Source organism: Bos indicus x Bos taurus, chromosome 3, assembly GCF_003369695.1.
Source record: "Bos indicus x Bos taurus breed Angus x Brahman F1 hybrid chromosome 3, Bos_hybrid_MaternalHap_v2.0, whole genome shotgun sequence".
Classification (NCBI taxonomy): domain Eukaryota; kingdom Metazoa; phylum Chordata; class Mammalia; order Artiodactyla; family Bovidae; genus Bos; species Bos indicus x Bos taurus.
This window is the reverse complement of record NC_040078.1, coordinates 49,451,071-49,467,481: the sequence shown is the minus strand read 5'-3', so window position 1 is coordinate 49,467,481 and position 16,411 is coordinate 49,451,071. Positions and strand designations below refer to the sequence as shown.

Below are 16,411 nucleotides of genomic sequence, written 5' to 3'. Positions count from 1 at the left end.
AAACTAGCTCTACGAGTTTAGTGTGTCAGGATTATTTGCATTAAAGATAACGCTATTCTTGATTTATTACGAAATTACAGGTGATGGAATTCCAGTTGAGCTATTCCAAATCCTGAAAGATGATGCTGTGAAAGTGCTGCACTCAATATGCCAGCACATTTGGAAAACTCAGCAGTGGCCACAGGACTGGAAAAGGTCAGTTTTCATTCCAATCCCAAAGAAAGGCAATGCCAAAGAATGCTCAAACTGCCGCACAATTGCACTCATCTCACACGCTAGTAAAGTAATGCTCAAAATTCTCCAAGCCAGGCTTCAGCAGTATGTGAACCATGAACTTCCTGATGTTCAAGCTGGTTTTAGAAAACGCAGAGGCACCAGAGATCAAATTGCCAACATCCGCTGGATCATGGAAAAAGCAAGAGAGTTCCAGAAAAACATCTATTTCTGCTTTATTGACTCTGCCAAAGCCTTTGACTGTGTGGATCACAATAAACTGTGGAAAATTCTGAAAGAGATGGGAATACCAGACCACCTGATCTGCCTCTTGAGAAATCTGTATGCAGGTCAGGAAGCAACAGTTAGAACTGGACATGGAACAATAGACTGGTTCCAAATAGGAAAAGGAGTTCGTCAAGGCTGTATATTGTCACCCAGTTTATTTAACTTATATGCAGAGTACATCATGAGAAACGCTGGACTGTAAGAAACACAAACTGGAATCAAGATTGCCGGAAGAAATATCAATAACCTCAGATATGCAGATGACACCACCCTTACGGCAGAAAGTGAAGAGGAACTCAAAAGCCTCTTGATGAAAGTGAAAGTGGAGAGTGAAAAAGTTGGCTTAAAGCTCAACATTCAGAAAACGAAGGTCATGGCATCCGGTCCCATCACTTCATGGGAAATAGATGGGGAAACAGTGGAAACAGTGTCAGACTTTATTTTTCTGGGCTCCAAAATCACTGCAGATGGTGACTGCAGCCATGAAATTAAAAGACGCTTACTCCTTGGAAGGAAAGTTATGACCAATCTAGATAGCATATTCAAAAGCAGAAACATTACTTTGCCAACAAAGGTTCGTCTAGTCAAGGCTGGCTATGGTTTTTCCTGTGGTCATGTATGGATGTGAGAGTTGGACTGTGAAGAAGGCTGAGCGCTGAAGAATTGATGCTTTTGAACTGTGGTGTTGGAGAAGACTCTTGAGAGTCCCTTGGACTGCAAGGAGATCCAACCAGTCCATTCTGAAGGAGATCAGCCCTGGGATTTCTTTGGAAGGAATGATGCTAAAGCTGAAACTCCAGTACTTTGGCCACCTCATGGGAAGAGTTGACTCACTGGAAAAGACTCTGATGCTGGGAGGGATTGGGGGCAGGAGGAGAAGGGGACGACAGAGGATGAGATGGCTGGATGGCATCACTGACTCGATGGATGTGAGTCTGAGTGAACTCCGGGAGTTGGTGCTGGACAGGGAGGCCTGGCGTGCTGCGATTCATGGGGTCGCAAAGAGTCGGACATGACTGAGTGACTGATCTGATCCGATAAATATCCTACCAGAGGTCAGATATTCTATATTGCTTTAGAAAATGATGCCAAAACAAGTATCTGGAGGTCTCAAGTGAAGCCATTAATGTAACTGACTGATCTTTTATGTCCTTCAGTATCCATAGTCTTTCCTGCCCTCAAGAAGTACATGTATTTTATTTACTTTTCCTGCCTAGCTTCTTACACTTTCTTTTGAAGAGGATTTTCTCATATAGAAATTCTCAGAAACAGAATTTCTTCTGTACACTCTGAACAATTAAGTCACTACAAAGTTTCTGAAAGATAAAAATATCTAGCCTATTGGACTTCTCTGGTGGTCCAATGATTAAGAATCTGTGTTCCAATGCAGGGGACGCAGGTTTGATCCTTGGTTGGGAGAACTAAGATCCCACATGCTGTGGGGCAACTACCAAGCCTACGTACCACAACTAAGACCCAATGCAGCCAAAAATAAATAAATATATATTTTAAAAAATATCTAGCCTATTTGAGCATCACAACAATACATTTTAGCTCTAGTAGTTTTCCTTATTCTTATATTTTTATTTGTAACATTTGATTAATACACTATGAACCCATACTTATAAATAATTGGTTGGGATATATCTAGTCAATATAATGCCTTTTGTTTAATACACAGTAAAGTAATTCTTTAAACCATACTATTTCTTCCTAATATCATGCAGTGTTACTGATTCAGCTAGTTTAGTGGAAATGTGATTCAGGTGAGAGTAATACCAGCTTCTGAAGGGGAGGGTGGCTCTCTTTCATCCAGATCGTCTGCAGAAGACATGGTGCCACTGGATGGAGTTCGTGGAAGTTTTCGATGAAAGTCTCCTAAAAGAAAATTCACTGAGAGTTTAAGAAATGGGTAATGACAGCATTTTTTGAATAACACAAGTCATGCTATTTTATTAGTTACAATATCAACATTGCTTCCATTCAGACTGTGGATACACAGGATCCTAATACTTACTACTGGGAACAAAAGAGAATGAGCCAAATCTGACTTTTCCAAATAAATCTAAAATAAACTGAGGATCACACATTCCAATGAGACCTCAACTGTCAACTTCTGATAGTGTTAGAGATTATAAACTCTACAAGAATAAAGAGTATTTTCTACTCAAGCCTTATATCTAATATCTGATGGAATAGCTGGCAGAACAGTAAAGCTGTCATTACTTGCTTGTTGAATTAAGTGATAAAGAAATAAGTGTACCCTAAAGCTTTCTATAATAAAATATACAAAAATCTACAAACACAGCAATATAACAGTACCATCACATTTATGTTGCTAGTAAGACAGGAGCCTGGGAACCAGGAGCAACGATCCTGGCCAGGAGCTAAGAGTTCATGACATAAGTTGTCAGCCAAGGACTCTGTCAGTTGTCTCAAAGCATGTGTGGAAGCAGCCCAACCAGGTAATGAGGTTTATTTGCTCTGTGCTGATCCTACAAACAGGGCTGTCTCTAAGTGGAAGTTTACATTTAACTCAAGGCTTTAAGAGAGTCTTCAGTTCAGAGTTAGAAAGTACTTCACTAATTATTTAAACCACTTCCTCTCTCTCAAAAGATTCCTTCCCCTCTTCAAACTATGCTTAAAAGGTGGTCATCTAGTTTTTGTTTTGAATGTGTCCCCAAATGACTAAGAGATCATGAAGCCGTATGTTCATTTAAAAACTATTATAACTGTAAAACAAGGGCTTCCAAGGTGGCTCAGTGGTAAAGAATCCCCCTGCCAAGCAGGAGATAGAGTTTTGATGCCTGGAAGATACCCTGAAGTAGGGAATGGCAACCCACTTCAGTATTCTTGCCTGATAAATCCCATGGACAGAGGAACCTGGTGGGAAACACACAATTCATGGGATGGCAAAGACTCCGACATGACTTAGTAACTAAGCAGCAGCAGCAACAATTGTAAAATGACTTCCTTTCATTACTGAGCAGAAACCTACCACTTATAAATCCCAGCCCCGGTCACATGTCTTCTTACAAAGCACTCTGACTCTCATCCCTTTCCACTACCAGTGTCTGAGGATGGCTGTCACAAGGCTATGCATCCTTGGGTCTTTACCCATTTATCATGTGACCAGGTTCTAAGTTTTCATCTTTATCACATGAAGTCTTACAGGATTCCAAATAATTTAGGAATAATTGTGCTCTAGACTGAGTCTAAATTTATGGGAATTGCTAGAACCTGTTTTTATAAAGCTAATTATAAATATTCAGTTAAATAGGCTCACATCTCCAAAGTGTTCCTGAACAGCAATAACTTTAAAGTAGGCCTCAAGCTAGTTGGCAACAACCTGCCTGTAAACCTCAGTGCTGCATGGAAGTCATTTCTAACTTTAAAGTCAAAGATATATTTACAGGAATAAAATTTCTGAATGTGTAGAACACGAAAAGAAAAGTCATTAGTCTTTGATTTTGAGGAAGGTTAAATCCTATAACATATCTCCTGGAATGCCAAGATCCTAGGAGAAAGAAACTTAGCCACGAAGAACAGGATTGGAGCAGTCTTTGGTAGAAGAGTGAAGGAGAAAGAACATGGAAAGAAATAATCTCAAGGGTTCAAATGACCCATTCTTCTCTTGCTAGCTGTATTACAAGTCATTCTCTTTGAAGCCATTAAGGGAGAATTCAAAACATCTACTCTGCCTCTCTAAAGAGGATGAGATTCTCTTTATCAAAGTACCTTGAAGCACATTTATAAAAAATGAGTAAGTTATCACAGGCACAAGAATTGGTATTCATTTTATGGCTCGTTACCCAGTGATTAACTACAAAACAACCCAAAAGACAGATAATAAATTATGTCCACAGAATGGAAAACTATACAGCATATAGCATAAAGTAAAAGACAGTTTCTCACACATCAATAGGAATCTCAAAATTCATAAAAGAGGTCACAAAAGAACAATATGATTTTGTCTGCCTAATATTCCAAAGAGGGCAAAGCTCAACTACATGAGTACTAAAATATTTAAAGTAGCCAGGGAAAGATAAACAAAATTCAGGATGATGGTTCATTTGGTGAGTGACAAGGCAAGGTTATCAAGGAAGTACACACAGGGGCCTTCTAATATAATGTTTTGTTAGGCTAGGTGTTGAATATATATGGGTTTGTTCTATGATTTTTATTTAAACTGTACATATACATACTTCTCTCTATGAGACAATTCATTATAAAAATAAGATAGTTATAAATAAGAATTTACTGTATAGCACAATGAACTATATTCAGTATCTTGTAATAAACTATAATGGAAAGGAATCCAAAAAGTATATAGATATATACCTAAATATATGTATAACCTATTCACTTTGCTGGACATTTAAAACTAATACAATATTGCAAATTAACTATACTTCAATTAAAAAAAAGAAAAAGGAAAATAAAGTAGCTAAGATATCCCCCAAAAGGAATATTTTCATCTTTCATTGAATTTTCACTCTAGACTTAATACTTATATACCTGGACTTATAGATTCAGAATCCAGAGATCTGGATTCACTGCTTCCTCCAGTGCTCTCAGAATCACTAAACATTCCAAATGTCCATGACCTTAGAAAAGATGGACCTTTAAGAAAAGAATATTTACAGTCAAACTTGGCTACAGATGAATTTCATAAGGCAAAATACTGACATTATTTAAAATGAGACAAGTCAAACTTCTCTAACAGTGTGACAGCTGACAGGCGCAGTGCTCACAACTATGAATAAAGCTTCATAAGGTTATACCTCAAGGCCTGATTTTTAACTTCCAGACCTTCAACTCATTTAATGATCACATTTAAACAATTTTAGCTGTCATGAATTAGTTCTCTTTTTAGTGTGAAAAACTACCTGTTATGTCTGCACTGTTAGAGCATCTGTCCTCTTCAATCTTATTAGAGCTGTCAGGAAGGCGTACAACGTCTTCTAAAGAGTCAGAAGGTCCGTATCCAGAAATGGGAGGACTGCTTAATTGTTTATTTACATTCCTAAGAAAACCCAAATACAACTCTTCATACAGAAAAATGACAAATAATCAGCCCACTTTATTTTCAGAAATATTTGTTAATTTAATGAACAGAGTAATTAAACTAAATATTAAGAAACATATAGTTGAACTTCTTAAAAGATATGTGAATAAAACTTATTAATCATTTTTATTTATTACAGTTGAAACTTGAAAAAGAGGAGCAAAAATATAGTGAATTATTCATAGCATGGTTAAACTTTTCAAGTATAGTGGATTTCTAAATCTCAAATAACTGAGCTCTGTGTCAAAATGGAAAGCTTTACTCTAAGTCAATTACATCTTAAATATTTTAAAAATTCAGAAAGTTTTACAGTCAATGCTGTCAGTGTTAGAAACGACACCACCTGACACAAGATAGAAAACTCGGCAATAAAGATTTTATATCTAGAAATAATTTCTTCTATATGTTCTCACCCATCAACTTTCTCCTCTTCAGCTGAATTTGTGGCCCTGACAAACTCACTGTACTCTTGGCCTGGGTCGTAGAGTTTGGCACTATCACAGAGAGATTGTAAGTTGCTTGAGAGGGAGGCAGCCTGCAGCTGCTGCATCTGGAAGAGGTTAACTGTTACCTATGGTCACAAACAAAACAAAACAAAAAGGTAAAAGAGTCATGCTACAGAGAATGCTATGTACATACACATTTATTTCAAGTAACAGTACCAAGAAAAAGGCCACACAGTGAAGAATTCGACAGTGAATATCATCGTGAGCACACTATGTCACCTGACTTTGTACAAGGACTAAATTGAGGGAGGGGCATGGAAAGTAGTTTTAATGAAGTATCTAGGAGCAATCACTTCCAGCAAAGCTGGCTTTAATCTGAAAGGTTTAAAAACACAACCCATGTCCCTACAGGTTCACAATTTTAGGAGATGGATGTGTTTCTGATGATCCCAGCTCTGTACTCTGATGGTCTGACCGTAACTGTCTACACTGAAAAACATGGAGCAAAAATTCCAATCAGAGCACTATTATTTTCAGTTTCACTTCTTCAATCCTATAAAAATAGAAATACTTTATACTTATAATGTGTCCTACAGCACTCAGTTTTTATAATTAGGTACTATCTTGAATCTATTCAAAATAATTATTCCATTGAATTTCTACAAATGCCTAACATGCCTACTGTCACTACTGCCACTTACAGGAACAACAACAAAAATAAGCAGACAGAGTGTTTACAATATGCCAGGTCCATCCCGAGAACTGTACATGAATTAACTACTCTCAAGTTCATAAAAATCAAAGTTTTGGGTATATTACAGCAAATAAATAGATGAAATCCCAGTCCTCATATGAGTTTGCATTTTCCTGAGGGTGGGGGTTGAAGACAGAAGACAAATTAAGTAGGATAATTTCTGGTACTGAAAACTGCTACAAACATGATATAACATTGTCAGGTTATAGAATATGACCAGGTATGTGTTTGCAAAAGGGTACTTTTGATATGACAGTTTGGTGAAGGGACTCTCTGAGGAGGTAATGTCTGAACTGAGACCTGATATAACAAAGAACCAGTGAGAAGTTCCAGGGAGAAAACCAATACAAACAGAAGAGATAGTGCAAAGACCCTAGGGCAAAAGTGAGTAAGAAAGAACCTGTCATGCGCAAGAAACAGATGAAAGGTCAGTGTGGCGTTTCAGTTTGAGATAAAGCCAAACAGGGAAGACGCCATCTAAACCAAGGTAAGGTACAACAGGAAGCAAGTGGAGGGTTCCCTGGTGACTTGGTCGGTAAAGAATCTATGCAGTGTGGGAGACCTGGGTTTGATCCCTGGGTTGGGAAGATCCCCTGGAGGAGGGTATGGCAAGCCACTCCAGTATTCTTGCCTGGAGAATCCCCAAGGTCAGAGGAGCCTGGAAGGCTGCAGTCCATGGGGTTGCAAAGAGTCAGACACGACTGAGCGACTAAGTACAACATACAGCACAGCACAGGATTTGTAACATGATCTGACTTTTCTAAATGCCACTCCCACTTCTGTGTGGGAAATGTGAATGAATGCCAAATTTCGATCAGCTTAATGTTATTTCAAAGACTGCCATGTTTCCTCTTCATCTCTTTTGATTACCAGATGATATGTTGAACTTTTGATTAGCCTAAGTCCTTTCCAAGGTAGATAGGCATTCTCCAAGGATAACTAAGAGTCAGCATAAATAGTGTTTGAAAAGTGCACATAATAGAATCACTTGTTCCTCCTTCAAGTAACATAGGAAATTCAAATTGTGGATGGTAAAGTTTAAGTCCAACAATTAGCTATAATTGGGAATTCTCTGGTTAATGCTAAACTGAACTGAACTCTCTTGATCCTAAAGGTAATTGTATGTCCACTTTTAATACTTTTTAATAAACTTTATGAATCTAGTTAGAAACACTAATTAAAAAGTCAAATGAATACACAGGCATAATCAATCAACTCATCCGCTTAATGTTTGTCTATGCTGCTGCTGCTGCTGCTGCTAAGTCGCTTCAGTCATGTCCGACTCTGTGCGACCCCATAGACGGCAGCCCACCAGGCTCCGCCATCCCTGGGATTCTCTAGGCAAGAACACTGGGGTGGGTTGCCATTTCCTTCTCCAATGCATCAAAGTGAAAAGTGAAAGTGAAGTCGCTCAGTCATGTCGGACTCTTAGCGACCCCATGGACTATACCCAGCCTACCAGGCTCCTCCATCCATGGGATTTTCCAGGCAAGAGTACTGGAATGGGTTGCCATTGCCTTCTCCAATGTTTGTCTACAGGTACTTATAAATAAAGCCTTATATGTACTGGAAGTCCAATCTTAAAATATCTTTCCCCTAAATTATTCAGTCTTCTCCCTCACCTAACAGAAATGCTGAAGATTGAGGTCCCCATGGGGTAGATCCTGCAGGACTTGCTGGGAATCTTTACTGGGGTGGCTCATAGGTACTTCAAAAATCATCATGTCCCTAAGATCTTTTTGTCCCCCAATCCCGTCCTGGGTCTGGGACTTCATCCTTTTCTTCTAGGTCCCTAATGAATAATAGCACAGTGGCCTAAGTGCTTCATAAAGGGTAAATGACCAAATGAATAGTAGTAGCAAGTGTTATCAGTCAAGGTCATATTGAAATCCTGCATGTTTTCTGTTACTGCTCACTCAAGAACAGAGGATTTTCAACTCTATGCCCAGCTTTCATCATCTATATTTAATCTTTACTTACTCCACTGGCACACAGATTAGCACAAATTTTTCTGACAGTTGCTGAAATAGAGTATTTCATAATTTCCAATCAATGGGAAAAGTTTCTCTCATATACATTAGCAATAATCTAAAAATTTTTGTTCAATATTTCTGTCCTACATTTTTTAAAAAGATAAATTTTTCATGAATGTCCTTTCAAAGGAAAGGAAAACCTCTTGTGCTAATGTTTCCCATCCTTCAAAGTCTGTTAATTTAATTAGGCCTTTGGTAATTGGTTTGGTCATTTCTCCTTGTTCTCACTCAGTAATGCAATTTTTTTGGGCCGAGACACATGCATTCCAGGATCTTAGTTCCTAGACCAGGGATTGAACTCACTTCCCTCCTTGATGAAAGCACGAAGTCCTAGCCACTCGACCTCCTGGAAATGCCCTAGTAATGTAATTATGATCTACATCCCATATCCTTCAATACTTCCTAATTCAATACAGAATAATTCTTGATGTTTATGATGTAACTTATAATTTTGCTGGGACTGATTTATGTATCTTCCTTAAGATAGTGAGTGAATATAACCGAGTGTCCAGCATCTTTATATTTCAGATGACTTTGTTTTATTTTCAATGATAGACGTAATAATAACAGATCCTAGAGTGAGAACAAAATTCTTTTGAAAACAATTTGCGAGATGGTGATACAAAATAGTCACCAAAAATCCCCCAATTCTTCTTTGATAGAGAAGAAAACAAAGAAATCTGAGAAAATTATGGCTCTTACCTTGGGGGAAAAGCACCTACATTCAAGAACTGAATGCTGGATTTGCTATCTGCTTAGATCTGCATGTGAATAATGTCATAGAGAAGGAGTAAAACTGATTAAACTGGTTCAGAACTCCAGCTAATAAGAAATTCTGCTCACAAATATCTATAGGGAGAAACTTCCCATAAACAGACTATACATTATACGCTGTAGTGATTTTCAAGAGTTGTGTATTTGTTCAAGTTTGGGGAACTTGTACCTCAAAGTCTACTTCATACGCAGATAAGTACTGCTCTATAATTTTTCAGATGTATTAATTCTCTCTCCCTAGATAAATGCTAAAACTCCTTGAGAGAGGGTATCTGTTGTATATTTCTTTTAAATAAATAGTAGGCAATAACAGTAGTGGTATCATCATGCATATGATACGACTCTAATGGCACAAAGTGAAGAGGAACTAAAGAGCTTCTTGATGAGGGTGAAAGAGGAAAGTGAAAAAGCTGGCTTGAAAGTCAACATTTAGAAAACTAAGAGCATGGCATTTGGTCCCAACACTTCATGGCAAATAGAAGGGAAAAAAAGTGGAAACAGTGACAGATTTTACTTTTCTTAGGCTCCAAAATCACTGCAGATGGTGACTGCAGGCATGAAATTAAAAGACGCTTGCTCCTTGGAAGAAAAGCTATGAGAAACCTAGACAGCATATTAAAAAGCAGAGACATCACTATGCTGACAAAGGTCCATATAGTCAAAGCTATGGTTTTTCCAGTAGTCAAGTATGGATGTTGAGAGTAGGACAATAAAGAAAAAAGGCTGAGTGCCGAAGAACTGATACTTTCCAAGTGTGGTGCTAGAGAAGAGACCCTACTGAGTCCCTTGGACTCCAAGGAGATCAAACCAGTCAATCCTAAAGGAAATCAACTCTGAATATTCATTGGAAGACCTGATGCTGAAGCTGAAGCTCCAAAATTCTGGCCACCTAACGCAAAGAGGTGGCTCACTGGAAAAGACCCTGATGCTGAGAAAGATTAAAGGTGAAAGAGAAGGGTGCAACAGAGGATGAGATGGTTAGACAGCATCACCAATTCAATGGACATGAATTTGAGCAAACTCCAAGAGACACTGGAGGACAGAAGAGGCTGGCATTTACAGTCAGTGGGGTCACAAAGAGCTGGGCATAACTTAGCAACTGAACAACAGGCATTAACAAATACAAATGTTATATACAAAATTGTGTGCTTAGTTGCTCAGTCATGTCCCACTCTCACAACCCCATGGATTGCAGCCTGCCAGGCTCCATGGGATTCTCCAGGCAAGAACACTGGAATGGGTTGCCATTTCCTTCTCCAACAAAATTAGGTAACTTCTTGTTTATATCACATCAAATTAAAAGAAATTATAATTGTTGGATCACCAAACAGCATCACTTTTTTAGATGGAGGCAGACAAACAAGATTAAGCTCATGAGAGAACTCAAATCTGTTATATGAAGTAGTCAGATTTCAGCAGTCTGAAAAAAAATCCAGGGAGAGATATTTAAAGTACTATCTTGTGGAAGAGGGATTATATCAATATAGCACAACTTGAAAGGTCTACAATAAAACAGATTTTTTTTAAAGCTCAATATACACGTCATACTAATTCCAGAGTTGTTCAAATCCAGGCTGGGTAATCATTCACAGCAAGATAGCACAGTATTTAGAAGCACCAGCTCTGAAGTCATTCTTCAAGTCTGGCTTTCCAACTTATAGCTGGGTGACTTTGATATTAAGTTGTTTATAACTACATTAAACATTTGTTTCCAAAAAAGTTAATGTGCAATAAATCTTGTAGGGGATCCTATTCAAAATACAGATTCTGATATCAAAAGTTTACACTGAAACCCAAAATTCTGTATTCCTTATAGACTTCCAAAGTAACAAGAATGTGACTGGTATAAGGAAAACACTTGGAGAAGAAAGATTTTCTAAACTTTACTCCATCAGTAAAATGGAGCTTAAAACAATTATAGTTACCCAACATGATTTTGTGAAAATTAAATGAGTTAATGAAGACAAACAGCTTCATTCACAATACACTGGCAAACACATAATCTTAATTATCATTAGCTATTGTTTGAGGTAAAAGGACTTGTAAAAGGTAAAAAGTTGGCTTAAATAACTTACACAGGAATTTTGAATCTTGGGATTTTGTAATTCTTTTCAATATTTTTATTAAAATTGACTGTAAATTAACCACATATTAATCAATCAGAATTTTATAAATAAATGAGATACAATTTTAAACACCCAGAAATATTTTAAGGAAGGTTTGTGATTCAAATGGAATAAGCTCACTTCCAAAGGCTCTCACTCAATTTCCCTAAAAACCCTGGACAGAATGCACGGATTAGCTATCTGAAGGCTCTGAAAAGTAAATGGTAGCAAGTAGATTGTGGAAATAAACTACAAATTAAGTTACGACCAATCCGTGGCATGCTTCCTGTTATTTTTTTCCTGCTTGTATTTCCCAGTCAGTACACTACTCCTACTCAAATATATGTGACTGAAAGAGTTGGGGAAATTCTCTTGTTTCTTTTGTATGTTTGTTTTCTCTCTTGCCCCAAGCCCTAAGATGAAGTCCTCTGGCAGTGTGAGTGATGGCAGTAGCAGCAGAACACACGTCTAAAACTAAGGGGAATTCTTTTCTATAACTGTAGTCTGAGGAGTGAGGAGTCTGAAATTCCTGTTGTTTCTTTCTCTTTATCCTTCCCCAACTCAGCTCTCAAAGCAGCAGACTAGGTTAACTTCAGTTTCCCAGCCAGAAGGCCTAGAAGGGAGTCCTTAGTTGAAGAGTGAACCTAGCTGGATCAAAAGCCTGCTAAATTTTTTAAGAATCAACATCCAATACAGGTTATAAAGAAAACCCAGAGTCATATAAGGTAATACTGAAAATGCCTAAGATATCATCCAAAATTACTTGTCACACAAAGAACTGGGACAATCTCAACAACTCATAAGAAAAAAGACAAACAGATACCAACACCGAGATGACTCAGCTATTTGAATTATCATAGACTTTAAAGCAGATATTATTAGATTTCAAGAAATAAGGGCCAACAATATTAAAATGTGGAAAGACTTAAGTCTCAGCAGAGAATTTGAAGATATAAAAAAGAAACAAAAGGAGATTTTACTACTAAAAAAATATCCAAAACAAAAAAATCAGTGGACTGACTGTACGGAAATTGGAGATAACAACAAAAAAAGTCAGTGAGCTTGAAAAAAGATCAGTAGAACAACATAAACAATCAGGAGAAAAAAAGATTGGGGGAAAAAAGGTCCTACATTCTTGTGGAATAATAACAAAAGGTCTGTCATTTGAGTCTTTAGGGTCTTAGAGGAAGATGAGGGACTGTTACAAAAAAAAAAAATCTGAAGGAAAAAGAGCCAAATACTTCTTACACATTGAAAGAGTTAAATCTGTAGATCCAAGAACAGGAGAAACTCAACAAAAGCTGAGGCCTTTGCTGAAGCCCAAAGACCAAGAAAAATTTTTGCAAGCAGCCAAAGAAAAACAACACGCTTCATATTAGGGAAACAATGATTCAAATGACTATGCATAGAAACTCTGGATGCCAGAGGCAGTGGAATAACATTTTTATAAATAAAGTGTTAAAAGAACTGAATTCTAAATTCAGTGAAAATATCCTTCATGCATGAAGATGAAATAGACATTCTAAGATGAAAGACAACCAAGAGAATTCATCACCAGGAGACCAACTATAAAAGAAATGGTAAAAGAAGTTCTTTGGACAAAAGAAATTATATGGGAGAGAAGACGGAAACTCAGAGTGAAAGAATAATAACAGAAATGGTAAATATCTGGATACATTTAAAGACTAGTTTTATTCTCTTAAACTCTCTAAAATATGAGACTTTCGAAAACCAAAACTGTAAGTTTGTCTGGTGAAGTTTTCAATGTATGCAGATGTAAGATACATATCAACTACAACTAAAAATGAATAAAGGAACTTATATGGTGGTATAGTTCTTACATTCCATTTGAACTTGGTAAAATATTAGTTCAAAGTAAACTGAAAAATGCAGCCATTAGAGTCTTAGTGCAGCCATTTAAAGAAAAAACACTATACAAATGAACAGACATAATCAAAGACCCAATAGATATATTAAAATATATACAATAAATTAAACTTTAGACAATCATTTTAGATAAACTAAAATATAATTCTAATATATAAATAAAACATTAAGTCTTTAATAAATAAATTAAATAGATCAATTAAAATGTAATTCTAAAAAATTATTGATTTATACAAAAAAGGCATCAAAAGAGAAACAGATGAAGGGAAACATAAGGTACAAACAGAAAACAAAAAGTAGTAGGCCTAAATTTGCACATATATTTACATTAAATATAAATGGTCTAACCATTCCACTCAAAAGATGGAGATTATCAAAATAGATTTTAAAAAAATCAACACTGAACACTATGCTATATAATAACTTCACTTAAAATACATGATTAAGTTAAAAGTAAAAGAATGGAAAAAGATATACCATGCTAAAAATGCTCAAAAGAAACCTTAACTACTTCTATCAATATTAAATAATGTAGAGTAAAAGGCAAGGAAAATTACCAGGATAAAAAGACACATTTCATAAAGATAAAAGGATCAATTCACCAAGAATATATAATAATCATTAATGTATATAAGCAATTGAGACATTCAAAATATATAAAGGAAAAACTGACAGAATTAAAAATATATAGTATGCTAAAAACGTCAAAATTGCTTTCTCAGTAATTGACAGAAACAAAAAGTAAATCGTCAAGGATATGGAAGAAATAAATATCATAAACCAAGAGGAACTAGTCTACATTTATAGGTTACTCCAGCCAACCACAGCAGAATATACATTCTTTCAAGTGAACACATGAACAGTACCAAGATAAACCATATCCTGCGTCATAAAGCAAATCATAACAAATATAGGAAAATTAAAATCATATAAAGTATTTGTTTCACTATAACAGAATTAAACTAGAAATCAGTATCAGGAAAATTTCCAGAAAATCCTCAAATAATTAGAAATTAAACAAGCTTCTACAATATCCACAGGTAAAATCAAAGTGTTGAGGAAAATTAGAAAATATTTTGAATTGTATAAAAATGAAAATCCAAATTCAAAATTTGTGGGATGTAGATAAGCAGTGCTTAGAGAGAAATTAAAATCATCAACTATTCATATTAAAAAAGTAGAGAGGTCTTGATGAACAATCTAAGTTTCTACCTTTAAGAAACTAAAAGGAAAAGCAAAATAAACCTAAAGTAAGCAGAAAGGAACAATAAAAAGCAGAAAAAAAATTTAAAAAGAAAAGTAGAGAAAAACCAATGAAATCAAAAGCTGTCTCTCAGAAAAGATCAACAAAATTTATAAACCTCTAGCCAGACTAACCAAAGAGAAAGGAAGTGAAAGAGAAGGCACAAATTACCAACATCAGGGAGGAAAGAGAGGATATCACTACAGCTCAATGAGACACTGAGAGGTTAAGAGTTATAAACAACACTATGCACATAAACACAATAACTTAGATGAAAGGGTGGAACTAATTCCGCAAACTACCAAAGTTCACATAAAAAGAACTAATTCAAACAGGCCTATATCAAAAGAAACTGAATACACAGGGAAAGATTTTCCAAAAAAATGAAAACTCCAAGCCAACTGCTTTCACCAGGAAATGCCACAAAACATTTAAAGAAACAATACCAATTCTATACAATCTCTTCCAGAAAATAAAATAGGAAGCAACACTTCCCAACTTATTTTACGAGGTCAGAATTACCCTGATTCCAAAATCAGATAAAGGCAGTATAAGAACATGAAAAGTAAACAAAAACATAATACCAATATCTTTCATAAACAGAGAAGAAAAAAATATTCAACAAAATATCAGCAAATTGAATCCAGCAATTTATAAAAGGAACAATGTGTCACAAACAAGAGTGGCTTATCCCAAGAATGCAAGGGTGGATCAACACTTAAATATCAATGTTAGTATTATGAAGCAACTCATCATATTAACAGACTGAAGAAGAAAAACTCTATTATCACATCTAGTGATGCAAAAAAACAAAAATCATATGACAAAAACCCAATATTTTTATGACAAAATTCTCAACAATTAGAAAAAACTAGAAATTCTTTAACATGATAAAATGTATCTTCAAAAAATAACAAACCTTACAGGGACTTCTCTGGTGGCCCAGTGGCTAAGACTCTGCATTGCCAATGCAGGGGGCCTGGGTCTGCTCCCTGGTCGGGGAACCATTTCCCACCTGCCGCAACTAAGAGTTCACACGCCACAGCTAAAGATACCTCATGACTGAAGGCATAAGGAGAAGAGGGCGGCAGAAGATGAGATGGTTAGACAGCCTCACTGACTTAATGGACATGAATTTGAACAAACTGTGGGAGACAGTGAAAGACAGGGAAGCCTGGCGTGCTGCAGTCCATGGGGTCACAGTCAGACATGACTTAGCAACTGAACACCACCACACCACAACAAAGACTGAGGATCCCTCATGCTGCAACTAGGACCCTGCGCAGCCAAATAAATTAATTAAAAACAAATATTTTTAAAAACCCTACAGCTATCATGTTTAATGGTGAGAGACTAAGTGCTTTCTTCCTAAGATTAAGACAAAGATGTCTTATCTCACCACTTCTATTCAACAATCAATTTTAATATCTAGCCAGTGTAATAAGAAAAAAAAAAAAAAGGAACAGAGTTTGGAAAGAAAGAAAACTGTCCCTATTTGCAGAAAATGTGATTTTTTATGTAAGAAAACCCTATGATTCTGCTAAAAAAAAAGCTCCTAAAAGTAATAAGTGAGTTTAGCATGGTTGCAAAATACAAGATC

General features: G+C 36.3%; 1 protein-coding gene across 5 annotated transcripts in view; it reads right to left on the bottom strand.

Annotated features, from left to right (window-relative positions):
* ARHGAP29 (Rho GTPase activating protein 29) overlaps positions 1 to 16,411 on the bottom strand; it is an 82,943-nt gene that overhangs the window by 13,830 nt on the left and 52,702 nt on the right. For all 5 annotated transcript variants that reach the window (XM_027536452.1, XM_027536457.1, XM_027536456.1 and 2 more), the window contains 4 exons: positions 5,983 to 6,140; positions 5,391 to 5,527; positions 5,020 to 5,124; positions 2,281 to 2,379 (listed from right to left, as the gene is read on the bottom strand). In XM_027536452.1, the coding sequence (XP_027392253.1) occupies positions 2,281 to 2,379; positions 5,020 to 5,124; positions 5,391 to 5,527; positions 5,983 to 6,140 (499 nt within the window). The remainder of the gene's footprint in view (positions 1 to 2,280; positions 2,380 to 5,019; positions 5,125 to 5,390; positions 5,528 to 5,982; positions 6,141 to 16,411) is intronic.